General features: G+C 45.7%; 1 protein-coding gene and 1 long non-coding RNA gene across 2 annotated transcripts in view; both read right to left on the bottom strand.

Moving 5' to 3' along the window:
• Nucleotides 1-15,000, bottom strand: part of SMYD3 (SET and MYND domain containing 3) — a 550,588-nt gene extending 535,588 nt beyond the window's left edge. Inside the window, exon 1 of the mRNA XM_084791915.1 lies at nt 14,749-15,000. Coding sequence (XP_084648041.1) covers nt 14,749-14,912 — 164 coding nt within the window. The 5' untranslated portion in view covers nt 14,913-15,000. The remainder of the gene's footprint in view (nt 1-14,748) is intronic.
• On the bottom strand, nt 8,534-14,734 carry LOC311603161. Its single transcript, XR_014780978.1, has 2 exons — nt 10,755-14,734; nt 8,534-9,208 (listed from the first exon to the last, which is right to left on the bottom strand). It is a non-coding gene; the product is annotated as an uncharacterized lncRNA (long non-coding RNA).
• Nucleotides 15,001-18,979: the final 3,979 nt, after the last annotated feature.

The raw sequence follows: 18,979 nt of genomic DNA, 5'->3' as shown, positions 1-18,979 counted from the left end.
TAAGCAGCAGGGTCCAGAAAACACTATGGTGGCAAACACTTGTAATGCCAGTACTGGGGAGGCAAAGATATGGGGATCTCTGGGGCTGGGGGGCCCGCCAGGTCAGGCTAGGTGGTCAATAGAGACCCTGTCTCAAAGGAAGTGACCTATGACCTACACATGAACACACACATGAGGACACACATACACGTGCTTTTAAATTTTTAAATTATACTTAAGGCACTTACAGTGCACCAGATTAGCAAAAAAATGTCAAGGCTTGACAATTATTCAGACAGTAAAACTAAGGGAAACAGGCAAGTGAGACTCTTGAGAAGCCCACAGCCGCACTTGGGAGCACACTGTCCTTTCCCTCAGTGCCCGTCTCCTTCCCTGCCCTCGCTCGCCCGCCTCTGCACTCACACCTACCGTCAGTGAAATGGCTACGCGTGCAAAGGCACTTGCCGCCAAGTTAGCAATCTGAATTTGATCTCCAGACACAGTAGAAGAAGAAAACTGACATCTACAAGCTGTCCTCTGACTGTGTGGCACATATGTATGCATGTATGTATGTATATATGTATATTAATACATAGAGAGACAGACAGACAGACAGAGCGAGCTGTTTAAACTGCTTCTCAGTACATCCCAACTTTCCTTCATTCTGACACATCCTGAAAATTGCTTCCACAGTGATCAAGAATTTCTACAAACTGACTACAGTTCCATCTTGTCAGGGAGACGGGGCTGCATCCCTGCCGCTGCCTCCACTGACAGCTTTGAGGTCCATGACATTCTGAGCCTGTGAGGGGTCTCTCACTAGCTCTTTCTCTCAAGATTCATTTATTTTGATTACATGTACTTCATGTATGTCTGTGCACCACATGTGTACCTAGTGCCCACAGAGATCAAAAGTGACATCTGACCCCTGGAACTGGAGTTACAGATAGTTGTAAGCCCCCATGTGCATGCTGGGAACTGAACCCCGGTCCTCTATGCTGAGCCATTAACTCCCTACTTTGAGCCTCTTATAGACAGATCCATTTATAGATTTATCAGTGGGTACAAAGTTACTTTATGGTTTATTTCATTAGTGTTTGTGCACCTGTGTGTGCATGTGTGGGTACGTGTGTGGATAGGTGTATGGGTACGTGTGTGTGTGTGTGTGTGTGTGTGTGTGTGTGTGTGTATAATAAGCCAAAGGACAACTCTTCAGGTCTCATTCTTCAGGACCTGTCCACCTCTCACTGGCCTAGAGCTCACCAAGCAGGCTAAGCTAGCTGGCCAGAGCCCAGCACAGGGTCCTATACCTCTGCATCCCCTAAGATTAGCAGTGACCACATGTGGTCTTTTTTTTAACATGGGTTCTGGGTTAGGATAAACTCAGGTTCATTCTTGCCATACTAGTACTTTACCAATTGAGCTATCACGCCAGGCCCTGTGGTTTTTTGTTGAGAGGGGCAGGGAGGTAAGTGTGTGGGTGTGTTTGTGTGTGTACATGTGTGTGTGTACATGTGTGAGTGTCAGGAAAACTTACAGCAGTCAGCTCTGTACTTCTTTTGTAAGTTACAGGGATTGATCTAGGTCATCAGGAGACTCAGTGGCAAGGCCCCATCCTTTCTATTTCAGCGTGCCCAGGGTGACGCATACTCAATGCTATAGCCTAACACTACTTCCCTTTTACTGAGCCCACAACTAGATTCCTTCTTGGATTTACCCTGTTATGTTTCACCACATTTTCAGCATATAGTAACAAGTGTGTTGGGTTTTGTTTTTACTGCCTACATAAAACGACACAGCCAGCCATCCTACAAAATCATTTATATGATTTTATATCTTCTATTCCCTATTTCCACTTAATAATAATCACCTTTTAAACCTCATATGTTCCCCTTATATCAAGTGTCGAGCAGGTAGAGACTCTATGTGGGGTGTGTGTGTGTGTGTGTGCACGCGCACGGAGGCTGAAACAGAATAGGAAGACATGTAAAACTAAAGGAAAGAGCCCTTCACTCCAGAGCCTAATTGAAGTCTCTCTTCCTCACAGAGTGGAAACGCAGGAATACAATCAAAGAGACAAAAACTGGCCATGGCGCCACACCTTTAATCCCAGACTTTGGGAGGCATGTAGATCTCTGTAAGCTCACGCCCAGCATGGTCTATGTATCAAAGAGCTGGGTGGTGGTGCCACACACCTGTGGTCCCAACAGCAGATCTCTAACCCCGAGGCCAGCCTGGTCTAAAGAGTGAGTTTCCAACCAACAGATGAGATTCAGCAAGCAAAGAACAACCCATGGCTAATTTTCTTTCTTTTTAAGATTTATTTTTATTTATTTACTTTATGCCTATGAGTGCTCTATCTGCATGTACACCTGCAGGCCAGAAGAAGGCATCAGATCACATTATAGATGGTTGTGAGCCACCATGTGGTTGCTGGGGATTGAACTCGGGACCTCTGCAAGAGCAGCCAGTGCTCTTAACCGCTGAGCCATCTCTCCAGCCACCTCTCACTAAAGGTTTTATGGCTTAGAAAATACATTTTGTATGATAGGTGTAGTAGCCCATACCGTTAACCCTAGCACTCAGGAAGAAAAGGCACGCCCATCTCTGTGTTTGAAGCTAACTTGATCTACATAGCAAGTTCCAGGACATCTAGGCCTAAAGACACCCTATCTCAAAAAGACAAAACAAAAGACAAAGATAGCTTATGTTCATTTCTTTCTCTCCCCACCCCCACCCCCAGACAGGGTTTCTCTGCATAGCCTTGGTTAGTTTGAACTCTCTTTGTAGGCCAGGCTGGCCTCGAACTCACAGAGATCCATCTACCTCTGCCTCCTGAGTGTTGGGATTAAAGGCGTGCACCACCACGCCTCCTATTTCTTTTTTTTATAAAGGCATCTTTTTTTTTTTTTTTTACTGATGCTTTTGTGATGTGTACACGTGTGCAAGTAAACAAGGAAGGCAGAAGGCAGCTCTGGATAGCCGGGAGCTAGAGTGCCACCCAATTTGGGCACCGGGGACAAACTCTGGTCCTCTACAAAGGAACAAAGACTCTTCAGAACAGAACCATCTCTCTAGCCACAAGAAAACATCATTTGTAATCTAAGCACAGTGGCATACACCTGTTACCCCAGAACTTGGAAGATGGGAGCAGGAGGAGCAGGAGTTCAAGGCTACCCTCAGCTACTTAGGAGATAGAAACTAGCCTGGACCACATAAGACCCTCCTTCAAGAAAAATAAATTTAAAAAATTAAAAAAAAATATATATATATGGGCTAGAGATGGCTCAGTGGTTAAGAGCACTGGCTGTTCTCCCAAAGGTCCCAAGTTCAACTCCCAGTATCCATATGGCAGAACTACTGTCTGGAATTCCAGTTTCAGGAGATCTGACACCTTCACACAGACACACATGGAAGCAGAACAGCAGTCAATGCACATACAATTTAAAAAGAGAAAAAAAGAAACCAAAAAATAAATGGGAAGTTCATTTCAAATGAGCATGTTTAAGTAATTATTTTGCAATATTTCAGCTTCGATTTCTTTATGCTGTAAATATCAACAGGTAAGACCCATATAAACCAAACCTTGTATGCCAGGTATCATGCAATAGGCCTGTATTACCAATGCTTGAGGGGGGCAGAGGCCGGAAGATCAAGGTCATCCTTGGCTACATGATGAGTTCCAAGCCAGTTTGGGGCATAGACCTTATCTCAAAAACAAACTTGCCATTGTCCTCAGCAGCTTTTTAAAAATCTTCCTACTGAATCTTTTTTTAAAATAACTTTCAGGCTTGTGAAGGGGCCGCCTCAAAGGACAGCATCCATGAAGAGCGGTCACCACCAGAGCCCATTAGCTGGCCACTCCCATCCCAGGAAGATCAGAGGCAAACAAGAACTCCACAGATGACAGAGGATTTCCGGCTGTCACAGATGACAGTCTAAGCCGCAAAGAACAAATCCGAGCGCGGGGAGTAAATGGGTGGGCAATGCCATGAGAGGAAATCTGATGGCGCCATGACAAGGCTAAGAAATAAAAACCTGACAGCTGATAGCTGACTGGTCCTGGACGGCTCAGCGTTCGGGAGCCCAGGGTTAATTAATTACTACTGGAGAAGTCTGTACTGTTCTGATCTCCAGGCACCATCCTCCACCCCCGTCCCACGTCCTGCTCTTGAGCCCTACAAAAAAGCATCGAGCGGTCTGAAAGTGGAGGACAGCTTACCGCTGTCTGCAGAACAGGTCTTCCTGTCTGGTTAAGAGCATCCTCTGCTGTGGCCTTCACAGGGACCAAGTGTTTTCAGGCTCAGCGCTCAGCCACAAGGCCCTTTCCCAAACCTCCTTGCAAAATAAGAGGAATTGTAACTGCCACCACGGAGAAACCTGGAAGTCATGTCCACGGTGTCTTTTCCCACCACCTAGTCTTCAGTCCCTGCACTCATCCCACTACAGGTCTCAGACCCCCAGGTAAACGCTTCAGCCATTACCGGGAACACCCAAGCCTGACTTCAGAACAGCTCCACGGTGCCTAGCCTGTGAGGTGAGTCTGCTCGCCCTCTTCCATCTTCAGGGCCTCCTTCCACAGGAGGAATCTGTAAGACTTTGGTAACTGGCTTGTGCCCAAGCACTAACAGACTTCACAAAACTGGTGATTACAGCTGGGCGTGGTGGCACGCGCCTTTAATCCCAGCACTTGGGAGGCAGAGAGGCAGGTGGATCGCTGTGAGTTCAAGGCCAGCCTGGTCTACAAAGTGAGTCCGGGACAGCCAGGGTGCTGGTATAACAGAGAAAGCCTGTCTCGAAAAACCAAAATAATAACTAATTAACAATAGAAATATAAAACAAAAATGTACTCCCATAATATTTCTGTGTTTTTAAACAAAAAAAAAAAAATTCTCAGTAGTTTTCCCTGCAAGTGTGATTTTTTTTTTTAAATTTATTCTTGTTACATCTCAATGGTTATCCCATCCCTTGTATCCTCCCATTCCTCCCTCCCTCCCACTTTCCCCCTCCTCGCCTCCCCTATGACTGTGACTGAGGGGGACCTCCTCCCCCTGTATATGCTCATAGGGTATCAAGTCTCTTTTTGGTAGCCTGCTATCCTTCCTCTGAGTACCACCAAGTCTCCCCCTCCAGGGGACATGGTCAAATATGAGGCACCAGAGTATGCAAGTGTGAATTTTTAACAAATGCATCTCTGGTGAAGAGAGGCAGGCACCCTGGATCTGAAGTGACAGAGAGCTGTAGTCTGCTGCACAAGTCTGGGAACCAACCCAAGGCCTCTGCAAGAGCAACAGTGATCTTAGTGGCTGACCAATCACTGTACCCAGCCCTGTGTCTTTTACACATGAGGGGTGGGGGGCGGGGATGCTTTACAATTTCCACCTAGCTGTTTCTCCTCTAACTTATGGTGGAAAGCCAGTATGAGAATTTACCTTTGTTAGCTATTCTTATGATATCTACCTTTCTTGGTAACTTTAGAAAATTCACCCAACACCTCAGTCTCTCAGATTTCTGATTATTTCACTAACTTTTTTCTTCTTCTTTGCATGCCCTAAACCAAGACATACTTAGTATACATGCTTAGAAGTACTTAGTGCTTCTTTGGGTCAACCCATCCTGTGACCACTTTACCTTGTAACAGGCAATATCAAAAACTTTCTTTATTAAAGTGTGGGACTAGAGAGATGGCTCAGGGGTTAAGGGCAGAGGTCCTGAGTTCAATTCACATGGTGGCTCACAACCATCTATAATGTGACATGATGCCCTCTTCTGGCGAGCAGGTGTATATGCAGGCAGAGCACTGTATACATAAATATTTTTTTTAAGTGCGGTCTCCCTCCACCCTAGGCTCCTATATTTGCAGGCTCAGTCCCAGGCTGATGAACTGTTTGTGGCCTTGTTGGAGGAGGTGTGTCGCTGGGGATGGGTTTTGAGGTCTCCAAAGCTAAAGCCAGGCACAGTGGCACATGCCTACAATCCCAGCACTCAGGAAGGTAGAGGTGGGATGACCAGAAATTCAAATGGCTACTTAGGAGTCCAGGCCAGTCCGGGCCATATGAGACCCTGTCCTAAAGAACTAAAAAGACCTTTGATCATGTGATCCTGCCATCACTTTTCTCTAGCGTCATTCTCTAGCATAGAGGTTGGGATTACACCTGCTGTTACTTACCTGCTCCAGTTCCTCCCCTTTCTCCTCCCATCAATCCGATGCTCGTAGCCAAGGAGACAAGAATCTCCACTCTAAGTGTACGGAGGTTATACGTAAACATGTTTTGGCTTGGTTTCTCTGTGCAGCCTTGGCTGTCCTGGATTCGCTTCGTAGACCAGGCTAGCCTCGGACTCACAGCGACCCATGTGCCTCTGCCTCCCAAGTGCTGGGATTAAAGGCGTGCATCACCAAGCTATGGTGCCTCCCTCCCGAAAATGGTGAAATCAGCCAGCACGCCAAGTACACTTGCTCCTTCTGTGGCAAGACCAAGATGAAGAGAGGAGCCATTGGCATCCGGCCCTGTGGTTCCTACATGCAAACAGTGGCTGCTGGGGCCTGGACCTCCAACACTACTTGGGCTGTCACAGTGAAGTCCGCCATCAGACAACTCAAGGAACTGAGACTTGCCTGGCCTGTAGTAAACGGGTTAAGTTACATAAATAAAACAGAAAACCAATTTTAAGCGGCCCCACAACACGTTACATCAAGCTCACATTTCAGCAGGCAATTCCCTCTTCTTTCCTAGAAAACTATTTTAAAGCTAAGTGTGAGTCGCCTAGCAACCACTTCCTTGGCTGTCTCACACCTTCTCTCTCTTTTTTTTTTTAAGATTTATTTACATGTATGGGAGTTTCACCTGCATGTCTGTCTGTGCTTCACATGCACATGCCTAGGCCTCCAGAGGCCAGAAGATGGTAGTTGACTTCCCTTGGACTAGAGTTACGGAGAGTTGTGAGCAGTCACGTGGGTGCTGGGAATCAATCCTGGGTTCTCTGGAGGAGCGGCCAGCACTCTTAACCACAGAGCCATCTCTCCAACACCAAAAGTAATGCCCAACTCAATGTCTTGTTTAGTGTGTTTTGGTTTTGAAGTAGGGTCTGGAACGGGCTACACACAGCAGGCTGGCCTCACACTGTTTCCAGCTAACAGTGAGATATTTAGCACACCTCCTTTCCAGACTGGTCTGCGTGGCTGCTTGGAAGTTTTTTCTCCAAGGTCTTCTGAGACACCACGGATGCCATGTGGCAATGCTTTCTTAGATGCTGCTAACTTTCTGTGTCCTCACTGCTTTCTGCTGCAAGGAGTAACAGATCCCATTGCTAGGCTGGCTGGACATCATTCTGCTCCCATCCCTAGTGTCCACGCTCCTGACTTTTGGGTTTTTTTTTTTTTAAGAATTATTTGTACAATGTTCTGCCTGCATGTGTGCCTGCAGGCCAGAAGAGGGCACCAGACCTCACTATAGATGGTTGTGAGCCACCATGTGGTTGCTGGGGACTGAACTCAGGACCTTCGGAAGAACTGCCAGTGATCTTAAGCCCTGAGTCATCTCTCCAGCCCCATGGTTGTGACTTAAAGAGTCCACATCACACAGTCCTTGTCATGATGCCTACTCTTCACCCAGTCACTAACCCCCTCCATGCACCTCACTGGCAGCATCCCAGAATTCTTTGCTCCACAGGCCACTTCCTAAGTAGCACTTCCTTCTACCACTGTTGTGCTGGCACAGCTATCTATGAGCCAGCACAGTTAACTCTTCTCATGACTCTAAATTATAGGCCTGGGGGTGGGGTGGAGGGGGGTGCAGCTCAGTAGCAGGGCACTGGCCTAGCATGTGTAAAGCCCTGGGTTCTATCTCTGGCACTACCAAAAGAGAAGAGAATCCCAAACAAAGAGAAAAAGGAATAGAGACAAAGCCCTAAACTGTACAATTATCATCAGATCACTTAGCACCGCCCCCCAACCACAGAGGTTGGCCAGACAGGAACACGTAGAGCACGGAATCCCCAGTGGGCTTAGCCTACATTTGCCCACATCTCTCCACAAAGAAAGAGAAGACCTTCCCACCTCCAAGTCATCCTCTTCCCTCCTGAGAGGCACAAAGCCTGGACCATGAGAGACACAGGAAAATACCCGTGGACCTACAGAGAGAACTTTCTCTAAGAGCGTGTCCACAGACGGTATCGATGCGGAAGCTGCAGGCAACGTGGTCCTTTCTAAACTACCCACCAAATACCAGCCTTTCACAGTATAAATAATTACTGTCCGCTGGGTGCCTTGCAAGTTGGAGTAGAAAGGCTAGACTCAGTAGGGCGTGGTGGCGCACACCTTTAATCCCAGCACTCTGGAGGCAAAGCTATGAGTTCGAGGCCAGCCTGGTCTACAAAGTGAGTCCAGGACAGCCAAGGTTACAGAGAGAAACCCTGTCTTGAAAAACCAAAAGAAAAAGAAAAAAGAAAAAAGTAATATGAATAAATTAATAAAATATATTTTAAAAAAAACAAGAAGAAAGGCTAGACTCAAGGCAGTGGCATGGTAGAAAGTCCTATAGAAATGAGGTAACTGCAGTGAAGCAATTTGAAGATTTATTTTTAAATTCTCATGTATATGTATCTATGCGTATATATGCCATGTGTCGATAGATACCTGCAGAGAGCAGAGGGCAGAATCGGATCCCCTGGAGCTGGAATTACAAGTGACCGTGGGGTGCATGCCATGGATGCTGGGGATCAAACCGAGGTCCTCTGGAAGAGCAGGAAGTGCTCTTTGCCTCGAGTCATTTCTCTGGACCCCAAAGTGAAATTTCACATGCTGCGTTTAGTCAAAATAAGCCCAAAGTAAACAAACCTCATTTCACAATCAATCTTTTGTATCAGCAGCAAACTGAAATGTGTGCAACGGCAGGGGAAAACAATGTGAATGATTGCAAGTCACAATCTCATCTTTTCCTTTTCCCGTTGCTAGGCAGTCGCTCCACCTCAGAGCTCTATCCTTGGCCTCTTCATTGTCTTTCCCACTCGCAATATGAAAAACCAGAAGCCATTCCTCAAGGAGAAGAACAAGAAACACTAGGAAGCACATGCAAGGTTCTCCATTAAAAACATCAAAGTCAGACACACTAACGTGTGACTATAATCCCAGCACTTGGCCGTCAGATGAATGCAAGATCAGGAGTCCAAGGCCATCCATTCTCAGCTACGTAGCTAATGGCAACCCATCCTGGGCTATAGGAAACCCTGTCTAAAAATAAAAAAAATTAAAAAAATGAAAAAATAAATACTTAAATATGCATTCATCAAAGCACTAATCGAATGTAAAGGAAAGCAAATAGAACTTTACTATAATCATTTCTAGACACTTATGAAGTGATTATTAATATCTGTTCCTTTGTTCTATTTTTATCTCCTCCTTAAATGTTACAAAGTCCATGTTGGTTTTTTGGGGGCTGTTGGTTTGTTTGGGGTTTTTTTTGTTTTGGTTTGGTTTTTTCTTTTTCTTTTTCTTGGTTTTGGGGGCTTTTTGTTTTTTCTTTTCTTTCTTTCTTTCTCTTTTTTTTAAATATTTATTTATTATGCATACAGTGTTTTGCCTGCATGTAGGCCTGCAGACCAAAAGAGGCCACCAGATCTCAGTATGTATGGTTGGGAGCCACCATGTAGTTGCTGAGAATTGAACTCAGGACCTTTGGAAAAGCAGGCAGTCCTCTTAACCTCTGAGCCATCTCTTCAGCCCCGCTTTTTTGTTTTTTCGAAACAGGGTTTCTCTGTGTAGCCATTGCTGTCCTAGACTCACTTTATACACCAAGCTGGCCACGAACTCAGAGATCTGCCTGCCTCTGCCTCCCCCAAGTGCTGGGATTACAGGCATGTGCCACCTTGCAAGCACAAAGTCCATGTTTTATTAAGTAACTGCATAATAATTCAAATAATAAAAGACAGAAAAGTTAACAAAATGTAGTAGCACAGGCCTTTAATCCCAGCAGCTGGGAGGCAGAAACAGGCAGATCTCTGAGTTTGAGGCCTGGTCTACAGAGTGAGCGCCAGCACAGCCAGAGCAAATAGTGAGACCCTGTCTTAAAAAAAAGAAAAGGAAAAAGAAAAGACAGACAGACAGAGGTAAGAACAGTTTAAAAGTTGAGCATGGTGACACATACATTTAACCCCAACAGAGGCAGTCCATCTCTATGAGTTCAAGGTCCTCATAGTGATTTCCAGGACAGCCAGTGCTAATAGAAAGAGACCCTGACCACCCACCCACCCTCAAAAAAAAAAAAAAAAAGTTTACCAAGTAATCCTGCCAGACACTCGTATTACAAAATGAGAGCTAGCCGGGCGTGGTGGCGCATGCCTTTAATCCCAGCACTCAGAGGCAGAGGCAGGCGGATTGCTGTGAGTTTGAGGCCAGCCTGGTCTACAAATCGAGTCCAGGAAATTCAGGTAACATAGAGAAACACTGTCTCAGAAAAAAAAAAAAAAGACAAAAACAAAACAAGATGAGAGCTATGTGTGCCCTGCTTTAGGGCCACAAAAACTCCACAACGCATCAGCTTTTTTTCACTTTACAAGTGATAGTGGATAAAAATAAATAAATAGGCCAGGCGGTGGTGGTGCACAGCTTTAATCCCAGCACTCAGGAGGCAGAGACAGGCGGATCACTGTGAGTTCAAGGCCAGCCTGGTCTACAAAGCGAGGCCAGGACAGGCAAAGCTACACACAGAGAAACCCTGTCTCAAAAAATAAACAAACAAACAAACTTCCCATACAAGGAAAGGAACAGGAACACTTACCCTGCAGTGATGCACACTCAGTAGTGATGCCCAACCTCATTGACCATGTACCAGCATTTCCCTAACTAGATTTGCAGGCTGCAGTGATTCTCAGGCAGCTCAGAACCCTACAACCACAGGAATGTGTTCCCTTGAAGAGCCTGCTGTAACACAAGTGAATTCTGAAATTATATATGGATATAGACAGACAGACAGATAGACAGATCATTGCAACCCAAAGCAGGCATAAATCAACTGTTTCATGTAAAGAATAAATAAGCAAGTATCTATTACATTTGTTTGAATTCAGGACATTTATTTATAACCCTGAGAAGTGCAGACTGCCTCCTACCTTTTACCCAAGAAGAATAATTATTTTCTCAACTTTTTTGTCAGTTAAGGTACAAGTCTTGGCCTGAGCTCAGCTAATTCAAGAAAGAGAACAAGTCTCCAACAATAACTAGTTTCCAAAAGAACAGCATCAGGGTCCTGTAGAAGTAAATTTTATTCACCTGGCTCAGTTGTTGTTGTCTGTGAGGCTTACTGCTTCCTTCTGCTACCCTAGGCCTAGTCCTGGAAGCTTCTAGCCTCCCTACAATCTAATCTAAGCCTAGAATGTTTTCAGCCTCTGAGACTTACTGTTTAATAAGCTCACCTTTACTTGTTCTTTCTGAGCTCTGGGCTGGCTGGTTCAACTCAGGTGCTCTGGCTCTAACTCCTCTCCCAGCTGACTTATTTAATCTGGCTTCTCTATCAGCTGGGAATCGGTTCTGCTCTAACTAACTCAGTAATCTGCTCTAAACTTCCATCTTCACCTGAGTTCTCTCTCTAACCATCTCTCTATTACTGTCCTGGTAAACTGCCTCCTCTCTCTGTAAAACTGCCTCTTAAGTAGCTTCCCTTCCCTCTCTCTTCTGGTGAGAGTTAGGTGTGTCCTATTCTGTCAAATCCTCTCTGATTCATCACCTTTTCTGCCACCCAATTAGACATCACTTTCAAACATGGTGCTTCCTTCTACAAAATAACTTTACCTTTGTTTGGGACTAAAGGCATGTACCACCACGCCTAGACCTAAGCTTTTCTTTCCCTGATACTTGCTCTATACCAGGCAGGCCTTGAACTCAGATCTGTTCGCCTCTGTCTCCTGGATTAAAGGCGTGTTTGTATTCCTGCTGGATCACAGAGACCTAGAAAGTCTTTGGCTGTGATCTCTTGCCAGAACATTCTTCTACAGGGTCCCTTGTCGCCGGTGCTACTGACTTGTGCTGCAGAATCCATTTACCATGGTGCAACTGAAGATACTGCCCAGACTACAGCAATTCTGACTCGATTCCTGTCAATCTTCAGGTCGGGATTTCTCCCAGCCTGAAAGCAGTGCTGAGAACTCCCCCAACAGCCTTTCAAGAAATACCTTTTGTCCTTGAATCACCACATTTCTTGAGAGAAAAGTGATAAAAGTAATGATGTCGTACTGTAAATCAGGAGGCACTGCAACCATAAAGAAAGGCTTGTGCAATTTATTCTAGAAAATGGGCGATTCCTTGTAGCTTTTAACTCAAGATCACCCCTGAGAGCGATACATGTGTAAAAGTCCAGTATTTCATACTAAAATCAATAAACTTAAGATTAAAAAAAAAAAAAGATCTCAGGTTGGAGATACGGCTCAGTGGTTAAGAGCACTAGCTGCCCTTCTAGAGGACCTGGGTTCAAAAGACAATCTCTGATAACTCCATCACTAATTTGTCATTGTTTGTGGTCAAATGTTTCTGTTCTACCCACGGAGCAACACAGCAGTCAAACTGTGTCTGCAAGGAGGCCTACATCATCTTTACCATTTAATGCTACAGGACACACGCACACAGGAGGCGCTCTGCTATGGAGTTTGGTACATCTACACGCCGAATACACTCAAAAGTATGTTCTGTTTGGTTTTCTAGAGATTTTTTTTCCTTTTTTTTTTTTTTTTTTGGTTTTTTGGTTTTTTTGAGACAGGGTTTCTCTGTGTAGCCTTGACTGTCCTGGACTCACTTTGTAGACCAGGCTATCCTCGAACTCAAAGCCATCCACCTGCCTTTGCCCTGCCCCCCCACCCCATCCCCAGTGCTGGGATTAAAGAGTGAAAGAATAAAAGAGTCCGGCTCTAGTTAGTCTGTGAGAAGAGGTGCATGACTTTAGAGGCCAAGTGTCAAAAATGAGCTGCTTTAACTACACAAACCTCCAGCTGCTCTCTCAGCCAACCCTATGCGAGTGTGCATGTCACTGTTATCATTACTTCAGAAAATTACAGGTAAGATTATAATTATTTGCTAACTTTAAAATGCAAACCAAAGTCCTTAGTTATAAACCAAACAAGAATATTGTGGAAGACGGGCAGTGATGACACAAGACTTTATTCAATCCCAGCACTCCAGAGGCAGAGGCAGATGGATCTCTGAGTTCGAGGCCAACCTGGTCTACAGAGCAAGTTCCAGGGCAGACAGGGCTGCACAAAGAAACCTTGTCCTATGGACTGAACTAGAAATGATCATAATGAGTGAGCTAACCCAGAAGCAGAGAGACTCAAATGGTGTATACTCACTTATAACTGGACACTAGCCCAAGGGGCAGGTACCATGAAAGTCTTCACTTACCAGGAAAGTGGGACAGAGGGGAGAACATCCTATTGAGACTCTAGGTGAGAAAAATATAGGAGATAGGGAAATAGATGGATCCAGAGGGTCCTAGAAACCTACAAGAGGAACATTATGATGGGTGGATCTGAGCCCAGGGGTTCTGCTCAATCTAAGGCACCAACCAAGGACAATACGTGCAGTCATCATCAAACCCCTACCCAGATCTAGCCAAGGGACAGAACATTCTCCACAGTTAAGTGGAGACTGGGGACTGACTTTCACACGAACTCTGGTGCCCCATATTTGGCCATGTCTCCTTGTTGGGGAGGCCCAATGGCACTCGGAGGAAGGATAGCAGACTACCAAGAAGAGACTTGATACCCTAGCACCATATTCATGGGGAGGAGGTCCCCCTCAGTCACAGTCATAGGGAAGGGGGATTGGGGTGAAAGCAGGAGGGAGGGAGGAATGGGAGGATGCATGGGATGGGATAGAAAATGAGATGTTTTATGAATTATTTTATTTTTCAATAAAAATGTGTTAAAAAAAAAAAAAAGAAAAAAAAGAAAAGAAACCTTGTCCTGGAGGGTGGAGGGTGAGGGGTGGGGGAGAAGAAGATTGTGGAATGGATGGTGAATTCCAGCCAGATTACTCCCCACCTCTACCCACCCCAATCACAAAAAGTGCAAAATCAAATACACAGAGTCCTTCTCCCCAGTGCATGGTGGGAACCCGATGTGTTTTGACAGAATACAAACCCTATGAATACACATGTATGTTACACATCCCTATAAACAGTCAAGTACCTCACACTGACACTGTGCTTCCAGACTTCCAAAACACTAATAAACTGTTGCATCTACGCAGAGATGGTGAGTTACATTTGTCCCCGCAGCCACTATATGGCGAAGCACACCGTGAACCCTCCGTAACCTACTACGCTGCTAGACAATACTATTTGCATCTGTACGATTTTCACTTGATTGGCTCCTAAAGGACGTCTCATTCATCTTCCTCTGCCCAAGCCACACAAAATCCAGACCAGCAAAGTGCACCATAAACACCAGGCTTCTCCCTCCCTCCTCTCTCAAGCCTGGTCAGGTGGGGCCTCCGTTCTGAACCTGACGTACACACACCACTTGCTCCTTCCCACACACACACACACACCCCTCTGCCACTTCTGATTTCCACAACCACTGAAAAACCTTGTTGCACGGAGTACGGATGTTTTTGTTCCTCAGCAAAATTACCTACTGCCCATCGCTTCTCCGTCATCTGCACCCCTGACTCCCCTAATTCCTACAGCAGCCTGGGGTGCTGCAGGCACACCCACAGAGCCGTGCCCGGGAGGCCCATTGCCACCCGCAGAGCCACGCACACAGGACTCGGGCTCCCTAACTTACCCCAGGAGACAGCGATCGCAGACGACGCCACGACTCCCCTTGCACACAGTGTACGCCAAGGGGTCGGAGCGGAAGAGCAGCTCCCCGGGACGCAGTGGGGCCACGGCGCGCAGCCCGTTTCCCCGGTCGGCGGTCGTGAACTTTTCCACCTTCAGTGCCTCCATCCTTCCTCAGATCTACAGCTCAGACCCTCACCGCGTCCTCAGCCTGAGTCTCGTGTTTTCTGACTGCGCGCCTGCGTCCTGCGCTTGCGTACACCAGGGGGCGGGGACGAGCACTCAGGTCCTGTGAGCATGCGCAAGAGGGCCTACTACAGCTTGGGGTTGGATGATGTCTTTCCTCCTGTATTTTATTGTGCGGTTTCTTTTTTGAGATGGAGTCTCACTGTGTGTAGCATAGACAGACTGTCTCTGTATAGATTAAGGAACATCTCTATTTAGACCTCGAACTCACAGGGATCTGCCTGCCTCAGCCTTCTCAGTTCTGGAATTCAAGGTACACTCCACCACACCCAGCTTATTATGCTAATTTTAATGCAGAGTGGAAAAATTGATAGAGCCGGGCAGTGGTGGCGAATGCCTTTAATCCTAGCACTCAGGAGACATAGGCAGGCAGATCTCTGAGTTCAAGGCCAGCCTGGTCTACAGAGAGAGAGTTTGAGGACAGCCAAGGCTACACAGAGAATCCCTTTCTCGAAAAACAAAACAACAAAAATTGATAGGACAGTGGTTATCTGCACTTCACCACCTAAATAGAACACGTCTTAGCGTTTGCAGTTTTGAATCTCATCGTCTGCACGTTTATGTATATATGTCCATATTTTTTTAAAGATTTATTTATTATTAGGCATACAATGTTCTGCGTACATGTACAGCTGCAGGCCAAAGAGGGCATCAGATCACATTATAGATGGCTGTGAGCCACCATATGGTTGCTGGGAATTGAACTCAGGACCTTTGGAAGAGCAGGCGGCGCTCTTAAGCACTGAGCCATCTCTCCAGCCCAATGTCCATATTTTTTATAAACCATTTCAGAGTAATGTTTGTGGAACCATTTGGAAGTAGGTCGCAATCAAGTCTGGACTCAGAAACCCTTTATTCTCCACCTCCTGAGTTCTCGGATTATGTGGATACAACTTACAAGCAAGGGCACAGGCACAAGATCTGCCTAGAGGTGTCAGCACGTTTGGCCAGTTCTGATGCTCGAACTTACAGCACACCACAGAATTTATTTTTAAAACAGGGTTTCTCTATAATGTGTGTCCGGGAACTCTCTATGTAGGCCCGGCTGGCCTTGAACTCACAGAAACCCACCTGCCTCAGCCTGGGAGCTGAGATTAAAAGTATGCACTTGGGGGTGGGGTGGCCGGAACGGAGTGGGGAAAGGTCTGTGTGGAGACCTAGTACAATAGCACTTGGGGTGGGGGCTGGAATGGAGGGAGGGAGGGTCGGGAAATCAGTAAATGAGGATAGGGTTTCCTTTGGGGGAAAAAAATGAAAGATGTAGGGAAGGAAATACACAGTGTGGGCAATACAACGATGCGAATGTGCTTAATGTATTAAAACAGTAATATTTACCTTGCGAGATGGCTCAGAGGGTCAAGGCACTTGCCGCTGAGAATGGTGATCTGAATTCAATCCCAGAGAGCCATCTTCTAGAAGGAGAGAGTGGAGTCTATTCCTGGAACGTGTGCCCTGACACCAAGTACATGGGCACATGCATGCACACGTAATACACACAAGTCCCATGCACATATAAATATAGTTTACAAAGTCAAGTTTTAAATTACGCTTTAATTTTCTCCTTCTTTTGCATGCTATGCATGCTATATGTGCATGAGTTCAGGTCAGAGGACAACTTTCAGGGGTCAGGTTGTCTCCTTCCTTCCACTGGGGGGACCCTGGGGTCAAATTCAGCTTGTTAGATTTGTAAGGCAAGCCTCCTTTAGCATCTTCTTGGCCCCAAGATATCAAATATTTACGAGCTGGGGAGATGCTCAGGTGATAAAGTGCCTGGGAAGCAAGCATGAGAATGTGTGTTCAAATCCCAAGTACCCAACTAAAAAGAGCCAGGCACAGTTACACCGACACAGTTACACAAGCACAGTTGTTACACAGGCCTGTAATCCCAGTGTCGGGGAGGCAGGGGCAGGGAGATCCCCCACACCACAAAAAATAAGATGGGGAGTGAATTAGGACGATAGCCACACTGACCTCTAGCCTGCACACAAAACACACTCAAATACACGTATCTGTGTGCTCAGGAGCACATGAATGCATACATACACCACACAGAAAAACAAGTAAATAAAGACACAGAAATTGATGCTTTCTTGTCCCTTTCCATCAGCCTCACTCCCTTGCTTTTAATGATCCGAGGAAATCACCAGAGCATGGTATAGATGATAAGCCTCCAGTCCTATAAACCCTAGCTGTAAGCTTAACAGACTATTTTATTAGCAAGAGGTAAATTAAACACTGGCTATAAATGTTTAATATAGAATCAGCCAGCTCTTTGAGTAATAAACTGAGTGAACGGTTAACCAAGAATTACCAACTTGTTTCAAAACTCTTTGGTATGCATTACCAGGAAGCTAGAATTTGTTCTTACAGGGATGTAATATATATTTACTGCACATGGAGCTCAAGATTCTAAATTTTCTAATCATTTTAAGGTTCAGTTTTGTGGCTTAAAGGTCATTAATCATAGACATTACTTCAGGAGATGCAACTTTCAGTAATTGCTCTCTTTTTAAAAAGATTTTTAACCTTAATTTGCTTTTATTATTTTTGTCAGGGGAAATTTTGCCTCATATATATGTGTGTCGTGTGCGTGCAGTGCTTTCTGAGGGCAGAAGAGGACAATAGACCATGTGGAAATGGAGTTACAGAGCCACCATGTGGGTGCTGGGAATTGAACCTGGGTCCTCTGGAAGAGCAGCCAGTGCTCTCGCCCACTGGGCCATTTCTCTAGTCCCAAATACTCTCTTCTTACAGTGCTTTAAAGATGGGAACTTCTGTGCTTTGAATGAGAGTAGCCTCACAAGGTTTCTCTATGTAACCCTGGCTGTCCTAGAACTCCGCTCTGTAGACCAGGCTGGCCTTGACGTCACAGAGATCCACAAGGCTGAATGCTGGGATTAAAGGCATGTTGCCACTACCAGCTGGCGGGAGCCTCAATTGAGATATTGCCTATATAAGATCCAGCTGTAAGAAATTTTCTTGGGTTTGTTTTTGGCTTTTTTTTTTTTTTTAAATACAGGGTTTCTCTGTGTAGTCCTTACTTGGAACTTCCTCTGTAGACCATGCTGTCTTCAAATTCAGAGATCTACCTGCCTCCCAAGTGCTGAGACTAAAGTCATGCATCACTATGCCTGGCTGTGTAAGGCATTTTCTTAATGATTGACCGGGGAGGGCCTCGCTCATTGTGGGTGGTGCCATCCCTGGCCAGGTGGTCCTGGGTGCTATAAGAAGGCAGACTGAGCAAGTCGTGATGAGCACGCCAGTAAGCAACACTCCTCTGTGGCCTCTGCATCAGCTCCTGCCTCCAGGTTCCGGCCCTGATTGAGTTCCTGTCCTATCCTGACTTCCTTTAATGGTGGACTATAGTGCGGAAATGTAATCCAATTAAACCCTTTCTTCTCCATCTTATGGTGTTTCATCGTAGCAGTAAAAACCCCAAAGTAAAGGCAATCGTATTTCATCGTAGCAATGGAAGCCCCAAACTAAGACACAGACCTTGTAGAGATTACAGGCAGGAGCCAACGCTCCTGGCTACGTCATTTATTTTCTGACTGTAAAATTATTGGTATTCCTATAACCAAAGGAAGGAATCTTTCCCTTTAGTTCTCTTATCAACCTTTCAGCACCTTGATTCATCTAGAAGAGAATTGTATGGGCAGCTATTTCATTTTCCTGGATAAGACATTTTTCTCTTGAGCTGGGCAGTCATGGCGTACTCCTTTCATCCCAGCACTTGGGAGGCACAGGCAGATGGATTTCCAAGTTCGAGGCCAGCCTGGTCTACAAAGCAAGTCCTGGACAGCCAAGGCTACACAAAGAAACTCTGTCTCGGAAAACAAAAACAAAAACAAACTGTGTGTGTGCTTGAAGTGTATTTACTTGGGTATGCATACCAGAAAGGAAGGTATGTGGAGATCAGAAGACAATTTTGGGGTGTCAGCTTTTGTGCCTTCCACCTTGTTTGATGCAGAGTCTCTTGTTCACCACAG

The sequence above is a fragment of the Acomys minous genome, assembly GCF_964271855.1.
Source record: "Acomys minous genome assembly, chromosome: 1".
Lineage (NCBI taxonomy): Eukaryota > Metazoa > Chordata > Mammalia > Rodentia > Muridae > Acomys > Acomys minous.
Note: the sequence above shows the minus strand (reverse complement) of the source record. Positions and strands in the feature narration are given on the sequence as shown.